Source organism: Arachis ipaensis, chromosome B07 (assembly GCF_000816755.2).
Source record: "Arachis ipaensis cultivar K30076 chromosome B07, Araip1.1, whole genome shotgun sequence".
NCBI classification, from domain to species: Eukaryota; Viridiplantae; Streptophyta; class Magnoliopsida; order Fabales; family Fabaceae; genus Arachis; species Arachis ipaensis.
This window is the reverse complement of record NC_029791.2, coordinates 61,774,920-61,789,006: the sequence shown is the minus strand read 5'-3', so window position 1 is coordinate 61,789,006 and position 14,087 is coordinate 61,774,920. Positions and strand designations below refer to the sequence as shown.

At 38.1% G+C, this 14,087-nt stretch overlaps 1 protein-coding gene across 1 annotated transcript; it reads left to right on the top strand.

The window, feature by feature from the left end:
• LOC107607295 lies at positions 10,412 to 11,908 on the top strand. Its single transcript, XM_016309264.1, has 2 exons — positions 10,412 to 10,543; positions 11,258 to 11,908. The coding sequence occupies exons 1-2, from the start codon at positions 10,412 to 10,414 to the stop codon at positions 11,906 to 11,908; spliced, it is 783 nt and encodes a 260-aa protein (XP_016164750.1).

Sequence of the window (14,087 nt, the reverse complement as noted above, 5' to 3'; positions counted from 1 at the left end):
TTGTAGCTCCAGAAAATCCATTACGAGTGCAGAGAGGTCAGAATGCAACAGCATCAGTAGTCCTTTTTCAGCCTGAATCAGATTTTTGCTCAGCTCCCTCAATTTCAGCCAGAAAATACCTGAAATTACAGAAAAATACACAAACTCATAGTAAAGTCCAGAAATATGAATTTTGCCTAGAAACTAATGAAAATATACTAAAAACTAACTAAAACATACTAAAAACTACATGAAATTAACCCCAAAAAACGTATAAAATATCCGCTCATCAAGGATCCAAATATGTTTATGTCTAATTAACTATAAATTTATGAGACGATCAAGACAAATGGCATCCCAACTAAAGTTTACCAACTATTGCTATTTTCTTTTGCTGTAAAAGAACGGGCTAAGTAGTGGCCAGAAAATCAGTGCTAGGAAAGCATAGCCACATGGGAGTACTTGGTTACTAAGTTCCTAAACAAGTTCTTTCCACCTCAGAGGTTGACTAAGGTTAGAACCGATGTTCAGATCTTTAGACAACATGAAGGAGAGTCCCTCTATGAAGCTTGGGAGAGGTACAAGGATATGCTTAGAAAGTGCCTTCTGGATATGTTTGCAGACTGGGTCCAGCTTTAGATATTTTATGATGGGATCACCCCTGCCTCTCTGGTTTCTTTGCATAACTTGGCTGGAGGTTCTTTGCATATAAAGAGTGATGCCTAGGCATCTTGGCTAGTTTCACAAGCCATTTATAGTATATTTTAGGTTAGTTCCATGCATTATCTTCATCAATAAGCAAGCATTTGGATGAGTTATCTATGCATGCCTTTATTCATCAAACATTAGTGAATTATGATCATTTTCATGAGATTCATGCAAGAACTACTTGATGCATTGAATGGTGCAATATCTTGTGATTATGGCAGAGCTTTGATGCACTTGTTTGATTGATGATAGGCAAGAAAAAGCATAGAAGAAGAAGAGGAGAGCAGAGATGCTTTGGCATTAGTGGCCAAGTTAGCACACTAACGCCATGGTTAACGCAGCACCAAGGAGGGTGCTGGCGTTAGTGGCAAAGTTAGCCTACTAACGCCAGCGATAACGCTGGCTCAATGAAGAAGTGCTGGCGTTAGTGGCCAATGTTAGCCCACTAACGCCAGCACCAACGTGACTCAAGAAGAAGGCAACGTTAGTGACCAAAGTTAGCTCACCGACACCATCACACAAGGATGAAGGTGCCAATGTTAGTGTGCTAACGCTACCAACGTTAGCACACTAACGTCTTCGATCATTGCACAAAGATGGAGCTGGAAGATTTGGCTAGTGTGTGTACGCACGGAGCAGTGTACGTACGCACTAGAGGAAAATTGGTCAATGTGCGTACGCACGAAACAGTGTGCGTATGCACAAGAGGAAAAACTTACAAGGATGCGTACGCACGAGTCAATATGCGTACGCACAACAGGCGCTGGCATTAGTGGAAGTGTTAGGGCAGTAACGCCACTATTAACGCCAGCTTGAAAGAGAATTGTGGCGTTAGAAATGCTGTTAACGTCAGTACCAACGCCAGTTCCAGGGACACTCATGCAAGTATGAAAGCATTTGGGAGCTAACGCCAGCGTTAACGTCAGAAAGGGCCTGAATAACTCTTAACTTGCTTCAACTAAAGCCAAGGGCCCACATCCAAGTACTTGAAGACTTATTTGAAGATCAGAGAATAGTATATATTGGAGGAGTTTTGAACTTAGAAGGGAAAGGTACTCGAGGGCTTAGCTTAGAACTCTTAGTTTTACACACTTTTACATTCTGCAACTTTACATTTGCTTGTATTAAGTTTTAGTTTATTTTCATGAAATTTTAATTTTCTGCAATTGTTCTTAGAGCGATGATTAACTAAACCCAATCATTAGGGGGAGGAGCTCTATTGTAATTCAAATGAATTAATGAAATTCTTCTTCATCTCAATCCGCTTGTTGTAGCTAAGGGAAAACTTATGTGTTTAATAGACTGCAGGGAGGTGTTCTTATTATTAGTTATGGAAAACAGTATTTTTGGGTTTTAAAAGGTTTGAACAAGGAAAATAAATTGCAGGAATTAATAAATTAATATCTAATAAAACTCTTGGCAAGGTATGAAAATTTGGAAGTCCTATCCTAGTTATCCTTATCGATGGTGATGAGAATTGAGTTTTAATCCCACTTAGTTAACCTTTACTAAAGCAAAGGAAAGTCAAGTGGACTAATTAGTTTGATCCTCAAGTCCTAGTCAATTCCTAAGGAAGGACTAGAGTTATTGGAATTCAATTCAATTAGCAAAAATAACAATTATCAATCACGATGAGTTTGATAACTCAAGAGTCTCTAATCAATCAATTAAAGCCAAGAATATAAAAAGCTAAATAAAAATCATAAATCTAAAATACCTCAATTTATATTAAATAAAGAAAATCCTAACATAAATGGTTCACAAGCCAATTTGGCAACATAAGTAATCAATAAACAAAAGCATTAAAGTATCTGAAAGCAGAAGAGAAATCTATAACAATATATAATGCGAAAACCTCAAGTTTGGTGTCCAATTTTCTTTCCTATTTTAACCCTGCTAAATGCCAACATAATCCAAAACTAACTTTACAGTTATGCATTTCACTATCAGTTACAGAAAAAAATTCACACGTAACTTTTTTTCAATCCTCCACTTAAATAATCTATTTTTTTTTATCATTTCTTTAATTTTCTTTACTTCTCTTACTCAACTCTAACATTTTCACATTTTGAATAACTCTTTAGACAACTTCCTAAAATAGACTATGACTATGATAAATGTTGGTTTTAGAAGCATGTAGGAAAAGAACAAAAGAATAATTTATGATGGAGGAACTGTTCAATTATCATCAATAGTAGTGATAAGTAATTTTTGGTAAATTTTATTATATTTTGTGATATTCATTTAAATTATATTTTATTTAGTTTTATCTTAGTTTTAGTTTGCACCGTTTTGTTCTGAGTACAATGTACTCTGTAGCTTCACTCTAATTATTTTATTAGAGTTTTTGTTGTAGTTTCTTAAAAAAATTTATCATTTTTGTATTTTTTTTTTATGTTTTTCTTCTTCTATCTTTAACATTTTCAGTTGAATTGCCTCCATTCTACTCCTTTGTCTTTCTCCACTGCAGTTATAATTTTTTTTAATTTACTTACTCAATCTATATTTTTAATTCATTTTTAATTTTTTTAATTTGTTACCAATTTTTGAAGTAGACAAATAGCGTTATGTCTTTTTCTCTCATTAATTTTATTTGACAAAAAAAACAGTTTTTTTTTACATTTTATATGTATATTTTATTTATTTTTTTTGACATGTCTGTATTTAACTATCTGTCAATATTAGGCATTTTAATTTATTTTATTGTATTTTTTTATTTTAAAAATTTTAGAGTCTAAAAGACTCCTATTCAAATGATTCAAACCAGATGATTAAAAAGTGGTTTAAGAGAATAGATTTGAATTTGGGTAATTTAACATTTATTAATGAATAACTACTAGAAGAGAAAAATTATTATATAAATAACAGAAATAAGTTGATAATATATAGGCTAATTTAGAAAACCAAAAGAAAGTAAAAAAAATTAACAAAAATTAACTTTAATTTTGAAGATAAATAAAAAGATGTGACATTTTATGCATTAGATAATTTAAATGATACTTATTATATAGGAAGTTAAAAATATTTTTACCTAAAAAAAATTTCATAACAAAATTGAGTTTGGAGAGAGATATAAAATTTTCTAACTAATTACAAAATTTTTCTATTTATCTTTATATAGCGTTTCACTCTAAGTAACTAATTTTTAGCGATAATATTCAAATGATAAATTAATCTCACCTTTATAATACGATGACATTATTTCAAAACATGCAAAATGAAATACGATAATAATTATTACTTTTTGTCCAAGGTACTATATTAAACTGCGACTTTAATTTATAATTATTAATTAAAAAACTTATAATTATGTATTTTTATTTTTTATTATTTAGTTAAAAATAATATATTTTGATATTATTTTTTAGAATTATTGACATCAAATTTTGCTAATATAGCAAAAATTTTAAATATTTTTTGTCTTAAATTTCTTCTTAATCGAACAAAATAAGACAACTAATACGCTCATCAAGAAAAAAATTATAATTTTTATACATTCAGATATTCAAAAGACACAAAAAATTCTTTTAGCAAAATTTAAACAACTTATAAAATTTAACAAAATAGTTGGTTATAAATAAAAGTGATAGACAAAATTAAAAGTTATGATAATGATATTTGGTGATAATTAACAACCATCGAGTGAAGAGAAGGTTAGTGCCTGTTGAGCCGCTAGTATAAAGTAAAAGGAATATTGAATCTGAGAGGAAGTTGAAATCCTAAATCCTTTAAGAGGAATCCTAATCCTAACCTAAGAGAGAGGAGAGAACCTCTCTCTCTAAAAACTACATCTAAATTATGAAAAGTGAATAATGGAAGACATGTTTATGAATGGATGCATTCCCACATTTTATAACCTCTAATCTGTGTTTTCTGGACTTGGATCTGGGCCAAAAGAGTTTCAAAAATCGCTGGGGGCGTTTTCTGCAGTTTCTGCACGTGGTGTCTGTCACGTGTCCACGTGGGTCACGCGGTCGCGTCATCTGGGAGTTTTCCTTATCACACGTTCACTTTGGTCACGTGTACGCGTTATTTGTGTTCTGCTCAAGGCACGCATCCGCGTCAGTCACGCGTTCGTGTCGCTGCCTTTTTGCGCTAGGCACGCGGCTGCGTCATCCATGCATTCGTGTCGCTGCCCTTTTCTTCAAAACTCTATTTTTGTGCTTTCCTTCCATTTTTGTATGTTTCCTTTCTGTCCTCTAAGCCATTCCTGCCTTAGGAGATCTGAAAATACTTAACATACAAATCACGGCATCAAATGGTAATGAAGAGTAATTAAAATTAATATTTTTAAAGCATAGGAAACATGTTTTTCACATATATCACATAATAAGGAAGGGAAAGTAAAACTATGCAATTCACATGAATAAGTGGGTGAAGGATTGAATAAATCACTTAAATTGAGCACAAAATACATCATAAAATATGGGTTTATCAGGCAACATCAACTTCCTTTGATTCTGAGCCAGAAAGAACTCTTCTAAGACTAAGAAGAGAAGCTAGAGGAAAAAGAGTTGTTGGTGAAGAGAACTCAAAAGAGGACTTGGATCAAGTCATGGAAGACGAGATGCATGAGGAGGGAGTGGCTAACAACAATGTCCAACCGGCCAGGAGGGTGCTAGCATGCTATACTATTTCTGATCCTAGGAACTATGGGAGTAGTATACTCACTCCTAATGTACATGCCAACAATTTTGAGCTTAAGCCTCAACTCATTACTTTAGTTCAGAATAACTGTCAGTATGGAAGAGGTGCTTTGGAGGACCCTAATCAACACCTATCCGTTTTTCTGAGGATATGTGACACAGTCAAAACTAATAGAGTACACCCAGACATCTATAAGCTACTGCTATTTTCCTTCTCTCTAAGGGATAAAGCAACTCAGTGGCTGGAGACCTTCCCAAAGGAGAGCATCACAAATTGGGACGACTTGGTTAACAAATTCTTGGCCAAGTTCTACCTCCCTCAAAGAATTATCAAGCTCAGCATGGGTGAAGGAATTCTACTGTAACTTCTTTAGACACACCCTTGAGTCGGTTCACCTGCGAGGCGGTCAGGTATTAGTTACGAAGGCGGCTATTCAGGATAGACTCGACTGTCTACCTCGGACCGGTGGCACGGATGCCATTGAGCAGGCATAGGTGGCCATACATTGTATGACTTTTGACTATGATGCTCTGAGGGATGTTATTGTCACCCCGGATGCCCCTTGGGTGATGGACGCTGACAACAGGAAGCTCAAGGGGATGCTGTTTACTCATCTTTCTAGGGAGGCCAGGACATGGCAGCAGATCTTTGCCCATTAGGTCATGCCGACCACCCACTTTACAGAGATCCCGATGGACATGCTGGTCCTGATAAGATGTGTTATGGCGGGGAAGGATGTATACTTCCCTTGATTGATCAGGCGATACATATGGTGCGCACATGTCCGTGGCTTACTTCCCTTTCCCACCTTGGTCACCACGATGATTCAGCTAGTCGGTGCCCCGTGGAAGGCGGATGATGAGATACCACCCCTGGTCCACAAAAAAGAGGAAGTGATTCCGTGGGGGTAGTGGGTGCAAGAGAAACCCCCATCTCGGCGTCGCTCTAGAGCCAGAGCAACCGCGACACCGAGCGCTTCATCCTCGGCAATAGCAGGACCCGCAGTCCCAGCAGCACCGATAGCACCACTACTGCCAACACCTCAGTCGACTTACCTTCTAGTCCAGCGTCTATTATGCTTTATGGAGCATAGTGAGCGCCGCATTATACGACGCCTGGACAGGATGGATTAGATGTTCATGGCATTGGGAGTTGAGTTACCCTCTCTTCCCGACCCTTCTTCCGCATCTGGAGCGCAGTGAGCGCCGCATTATACGACGTCTGGACAGGATGGATCAGATGTTCATAGCATTGGGTGTTGAGTTGCCCCCTCTTTCTTACCCTTCTTCTGCATCAGGGGAAGAGCATGCCGAGGAGCATGAGGCAAGGCCAGCTCAGACAGAAGCACCATCACAGACGCAGGCCACTCTAGAGGCACAGCATCCCCCTGGGGAGCCACAGTCTGAGACCCAGCCAGATGCGACAGTTGACCCTCACACCGTGATCGAGCAGTAGCATCGAGGACGATGCTCCATTTCAAGTGTGTGGAGGTCTCCGTCGTCGCCGTCGGTGGAGTGGCTATTTTGGATGAACATTTATCTTTTATTTTGCGTTATTTTAGTACTTTGCACTTTATTTTTATCGCACTTTTGGACTATTGTAGATATTTGTTATTTTGAGATAATTTTATTTTAGTTTGTTGCATTTTGCACCTTGCATTCTAGATATTTCATATTTTAGTGTATTTTTGCTTTATGTAGTTGTTTTAGGTTTTTGGTTGTGATTAGAAAAATATTTTGGATTGTTGAAACCTAAGTTTATCCTTTTTGCATAAGAAACTTAGAAAGGGATAAACGAAGGAGATTTTAAATTTCTAAATCACAACATTGCGTTTAGAATAAGCTTAGTCAAAATAACAAATTTTCCAAAGAATTTATCTATAGGGCACCACTCCAATTGATTGATAAATTTTTGTGGAACTTGCTTGAATCATATATATTTTGTGAAACATGTTTTGATTTTGTGAAACATGTTTTGAGCTAAGAACACAAGCAAGTGAGATCTGAGCCTAATGATGTGGTTACATCTTATAACCACTTATTTTTCTTCTTATGTGAATTGTTCTCTTTCTATGATTGTGATCCTTGATTTGCTTAATTCTTTATGTCCATTATTCCTTGTATTCATGCATTTATATGATTGAGACCATTATTTCATTAGCTCACTTACCCAAAAAGCCTACCTTTTACCTTCCATTGTTAACCAATTTTGAGCCTATTCTCAACCCAATTATTCTTTATTTTAGCACATTACAAGCATAAAGTGGAAAACAATAAAAATCCCTTGTTTGGATCTTTGATTGGCTTAGACTAGTGAGAGTGTTCATTATTCAAGTTAGGGGAGATTTGAGAACATTGGTTGGGATAAAAGGGCGCTTTGTATTTCATATTTGGGAATTTAGTGCATGCTCATGTATTAATCAAATGTTAGACCTTATGCATTGATGCTCTTGGAAAAAAATGAAAAATGAGAAAAACAAAAGAAAAAGAAAAAAATATGGAAAAGAAAAGAAAAAAATATATAGGAAAAGAAAAAAATAAAAATATAGAAAAAGAAAGAGAAAAAAAAGAAAAGAAAAAGAAAGAAATAAAAAAGGAGACAAATTGCCCCAAAGTAAAGTCAATAAGAATCAATGCATAAGTGTTGTGAAATATAAAGAAAATGCATGAGTATGTGAAAAAGTGAAAAATGGGTAGTTAGGTTAGAACTTAATTGTATAGGCTATTATATAGGTTAGATGGGAAAGTCTAGGCTAATCAAAGATTCAAAATCTAGCCCACTTAACCATATATGACCATCCTTGACCCTAACCCCATTACAACCTTAAGAAAGACCTCATGATAATTGTATGCATGCATTGAATAATTGTTGATTGTTAGATGAAGAACAAATCTTGGAAAGCATGATTAGGGGGGAATTGAGTGAATCAATCCCTAAACACTTGAGTGACTAGAGCGGATACACATCCGGTGAGGGTTCGATTGCTCAATTACATGTTTTTACATAATCATCTTTATTCATGCAAGTTTGTAAATCATTTTTTATTATTCAACAATTGTGGGTTGGATTTGATTCTCATTGCTTTAGCCCTTATGCTTACATATGCCGTCTTGGAGATTGATTTGTTTTGACCAAGCATTTGCATTCATGTATGTAGTTGCATTTAGATAGTTTGCATATAGCTTAATTGCATTGAATAAATGCCGTACCCTTTACTTCATACTTGGTATATCATGAGGACATGCTTAGTTTAAGTGTGGGGAGGTTTGATAAACCCCGTTTTTAGGGTTTATCTTGTGATGAATTTAGAGTATTTTATCAACCTTTTCTCACATTTATTCAATGAAATAGCATGGTTTTATGATTCTCTCTTGATTTGTGCTTAAATGTGAAAACATGCTTTTCGACCTTTAATTTGATAATTTTGATTCACCTTTGATTCCACTAGATGTCTTGATGTGTTTGTTAGTAATTTCAGGTTGAAAAGGGCTAGGAATAGATCAAAGGAGTAAAGAGGAAAGCATGCAAAGTGGAGAACACATGGAAAAGCCAAAGATTTGAGATGCAACCATCCACGCGCACACGCAATGTACGCGCACGCGTGGATCGTGAAAACTTCAGGGACGCGCACGCGTGCTGTACACATATGCGTCGGTGGCTGCACGTGATTTTAAAGTGAAAACGTGCCCAGCAAATTCTGAGAAGCTGTGGGGCCCAGTTTGCAACCAACTTTGGCACCAAAATGCTTTAAAGGACCAAGGATTGAAGAGCAAAGGGGAATTCCATCATTCTACACACATTAGGATTAGTTTTAGTTAGTTTTTGAGAGAGAAGCTCTTACTTCTCTCTAAGAATTAGGATTAGGTTTAGTTCAACAATCTTAGATCTAGGTTTTAATTCATGCTCTCTTCTACTTCTACTTCTTAATTCTTTGTTGTTACATGTCGTTCTTCTATTCTTTTGTTGTAATTTCATCTACTTTGTTTCCATACTTGTTGTTGATCTACTCTTGTTCCTTTTATTTTCTTTCAAGTCAATTTGAGGTAATTCATGTCAATAATGTTCTTTTTTATTATTGTTGATTAATTCCATGCAATAATTGTTGTTAGATTTCATTCTTGTTGTCAATTTACTATGCTTTCCTTTTATGCCTTCCAAGTGTTTGTCAAAATGCTTGAGAAGATATTAGAGTAGAATTTTATGTTCTTGGCTTGGGAAGGTAACTTAGGAATTCTTGAGTTACCAATGTCCAAGTGATTGATAGTTGATAGTCATTGACTCTAGTTCTCATTAATTTAATTAGTGAATAGCTAGGACTTATGGACTTGGATTGATAAAGCTCATTTGACTTTTCTTTACTTGTTAAAGGATGGCTTAGTGGGATTGATCCTTACAATTATCATATTGTGGTTAGTGATAAGGATAGAGATCCTTGACCACCAAACCTTGCCAGGACCTTTTTGTCATTTTATTTCCTTTATCATTTACTTTTCTTGTTTCCTAATCAAAACCCCAAAATATACATGTCCATGACCAATAACAAGAACACTACCCTACAATTCCTTTGAGAGACGACTCGAGGTTTAAATACTTTGGTTTATAATTTTACGGGTTTGTACTTGTGACAAACAAATGTTTGTATAAAAAGATTATTGTTGGTTTAGAAACTATACTGCGATGAGATTTCAATTGTGAAATTCTATACCGTCAAAAATCCACTCATCAGCAAACCTTCAGACAATTGGAGGGAGAATCCTTGTATGAGGCTTCGGAGAGGTATAAAACACTGATAAGGAGATATCCTTCAAATATGTTCAATGAATGGGTGAAGCTGCAGAACTTCTATGAAGTTCTCTCTATGAAAGTAAGAAAGGCACTGGATTATTCTTCAGGAGGGTCACTACAAATGATGAAAACTCCAGAGGAGGCACACGATCTCATTGACAGGGTGGCTAACAACCAGTACTTCTACTCCTCAGAGAGACAAGCAACCCCAAAGAGAGGTGTATATGAGCTTGAGGGTATGGATGCTATCTTAGCCCAGAAAAAGCTAATGCATCAACAAATTCAGTAGCAGATGGAAATGATGGAAAAAAGGATAGATGGACTTCAATTGGCTGCAATTAGCACAACAAGCCAAGCTCCAAATGCATGGGGCCAAAATGAAGAAAGCTTTGAGGCATACAACAATGAGCAGCAGCCTGAGCAAGTCTAATATATGCACAACACAAGCTCTTCCCACAATGATTTTCATGGGGACACATACAATTCCTCATGAAGGAATCATCGCAACTTGAGGTGGGGAGACAATTAGAACCAATGGCAGAAAAACTCCAATCCTAATAACTTTCACAACACAAGCAACCAAAACCATCACCCCACTAACAACAATCCATACAGAAATCTACAAAATAACTTTTTCACATCCATATTCTACCCACAAAATAACTCTTTAAATAATCCAACCAACTTCTATCAACAACCAACATCTCATAAACAACCCCAACCACATCAAGAGTCTCAAAGAATCTGTAATCTAGTGATGATGATGATGGAAAAGCTCATGAAGAACCAAGAGATGGCAAACAAGAACTATGAAGCATCAATGAGAAACATTGAAAGACAAATAGGGTAATAATCCAAGCAACCATCTGAGAGGCCGATCAATGCTTTCCCAAGTGACACCATCCCAAATCCAAAGGAGGAGTGCAAGGCTATACAGCTGAGGAGTGGTAAAACACTGGGAAAGGACAACAAGGATGCCAGCAAGGAAGAGATAGAGATTGAGGAAAATGATAAGGTGGATCAAAAAAAGGACAATGAACCATAAGCTCCAAGGAAAGGTAAGCAAGTCTCAGAGTCACAAAGACAAGAGAAGAAAGAGGAAGTAAATCCATATGTTACTCAATTACCTTACCCTCAGAGATTGCACAAGGAGATAAAAGATCAACAATTTCCCAAGTTCTTAGAGAATTTCCAGAAATTGGAGATCAACATTTCCCTAGTTGAAGCCTTGGAACAAATGCCACTTTATGCAAAGTTTCTCAAAGAAATCATCACCAAAAAGAGGAGCTGGAAGGAGAAGAAAATTGTGATCCTCACCCAGGAATGCAGTGCTGTAATCCAAAAAGGGTTGCCACCCAAACTCAAGGATCTAGGGAGTTTTCTCATATCATGTACCATCGGAAACATGACAATAGAGAGAGCTCTTTGTGACCTGGGTGCTAGCATAAATCTTATGCCCCTTTCCATGATAAAAAAGTTACTCATAGAGGAGGTGAAGCCCACAAGGATGTCACTACAACTTGCTGATAGATCCCTTAAGACACCTAATGGAGTGGTAGTAAATCTATTGGTGAAAGTTGGAGAGTTCATTTTCCCTACTGACTTTGTGATCCTAGATATGGAAGAGGAGGGAAGTAACTCAATTATCCTGGGAAGACTTTTTCTAGCCACAGCAAGAGCCATCATTGATGTAGAGAAAGGTGAAATGGTTCTCAGGGTACATAATGAGCAAATGGTCATCAATGTCTTCAAGGCAATGCAATACCCCCTGAGAAAGAGAACCATATGAGGGTGGAGATGATAGAAACTTTGGTGGAAGAAGTGCTTGAGACAAGCCATATTGAAGAACAAGAAGAAAATATCAAAGGATTCCAGTTGAAGAGGCAAAAGGGAAGCAAGTGGTTAGAAGCTCACTTGAAAGAAAGAAAGAGAAGGTGCCAAAGCAAGAACTGAAGCCTCTACCTCCTCATCTCAAATATGCATTCCTTGGTAGGGAGGAAACCCTCCTAGTAATCATCAACTCCTTTTTGAGCACACAAGATGAAGAGAAGCTACTTGAGGTGTTAAAAAGTCACAAATATGCTCTAGGGTGGACAATTAATGACATCAAGGGCATAAGCCCCGCAATTTACGTGCATAAAATCCTGCTAGAGGAGGACTCACGGCCAGTGGTGCAACCTCAAAGGAGGCTCAATCCAACCATGAAAGAGGTGGTTCAAAAGGAGGTGATGAAGTTATGAAATGCTGGAATCATATACCCATTTCTGATAGCTCCTGGGTGAGTCCAGTCCAGGTGGTACCAAAGAAGGGAGGCATGACTGTCATCTTCAATGAAAAGAATGAACTCATCCCTACAAGAACAGTAACTGGGTGGAGGATATGCATTGACTATAGAAGATTGAATGAAGCCATAAGGAAGGATTATTTCCCTCTTCTCTTCATTGATCAGATGCTGGAAAGGTTGGCTGGTCATGCTTATTATTGCTTCTTGGACGGGTATTTCGAGTATAATTAGATAGTGGTGGATCCCAAGGACCAAGAGAATACCTCTTTCACTTGCCCCTTCAGAGTCTTTGCTTACAGAAGGATGCCGTTTGAGCTGTGCAATGCTCCAACAACCTTTTAAAGGTGTATACTTTCCATATTCTCTGACATGGTAGAGAAATTCATAGAGGTTTTTATGGATAATTTTTCTGTTTTTGGTGACTCTTTTGAAACTTGTTTGCGCGGTTGACGGTGGAGCTTGCAGCGGCGCTGAGATGGCACCGGGACAGGGCAGAGTGGACTTGGGGTGAGTAAGAAATGGAGGAAGAGAGAAAGAAGGAGGGAGGAAAGGGAGAGAAGGTTGCACGGCGGTTGATGGTGGCAAAATATGGTCGCCGGAGGTGGCTGGTTGGTTGGTCACTTTGACGATGATGGTGAAAGAGGGAGAAGGAGAAGAGACGTTGGAATGGGGTGGAGTGAGGGAACGCGAATGCTAGGGCTTTCGCGTCCCTGGGGTAAGTAAAATTTCGAACCCATGCGTGCGCGCATCGTGCGCGTTCGCGTGGGTGGGAGAATAAGGAAGTGGCGCAGGAGCGTAATATGCGCCTGCGCGTGGATGGGAGATGTGGGAATGGGCGCAGACGCGTACCGTACACGTTCGGTCGGTTGAGTTAGGCCAGAGGCACAAAAGTGGCCCAGAGTTGGCATAACTCTCGGGTCTTTCGCCGGGGTGATGCAAAAATGCATCGACGCGCGCGCGCACTCTGCGCGTCCGCGTGGATGAGTTGATCGATGATGGGGCGCGGAGGCGCCAGGTGCGCCTACGCGCAGGTAGAGAAACGGAAGGGGCGTGGACGCGCCATGTACGCATCCGCGTGGCTTAAGGCCCAGAGTTGGCCCAAAAGTGGCACAACTATCTGGTCCTTGGCCTGGAAAGTGCGAAATGCACAGCCGGCGCGCGCGCGCAATGTGCGCTTGCGCGTGGCCTCTCTTTTTTTTTTTTTCAAAAGCACCAAGAAGAGCTCATAACCCTCTCAACCTCCTCTAGGACTCTAAAACCAGCTAAGATGCAAAATCAGACATATTTTTGAATTTTTGGAGATTTTCCAAACAATTTGAGGAAACTTGTAATTCAAGCAAAAACTCAAATTCAAAGAATCATCCCTAATTAAGGCACAGAGTGTATGAACAACTTAGCAAGCAGGGCAAAATGTACTAAGGGGGTAAGGAAGCTATATACAATGGAACCCAATTCATTCATTCATTATATCTACAAGAGAATGGAAAGAGTCTACCATGGTGGGGTGTCTCCCACCAAGCACTTTTAGTTTAAGTCCTTAAGTTGGACATTTGGGATGCTCCTTGTCAAGGTGGCTTACGCTAGTACTCATCCTTGAACTTCCAAGAGTGCTTGTCCTTCCATCGGTCGTTAGAAGTTCCAAGCACCTTCACCGTGCTCGGATGAGGTTCTTTCCCAAATATGA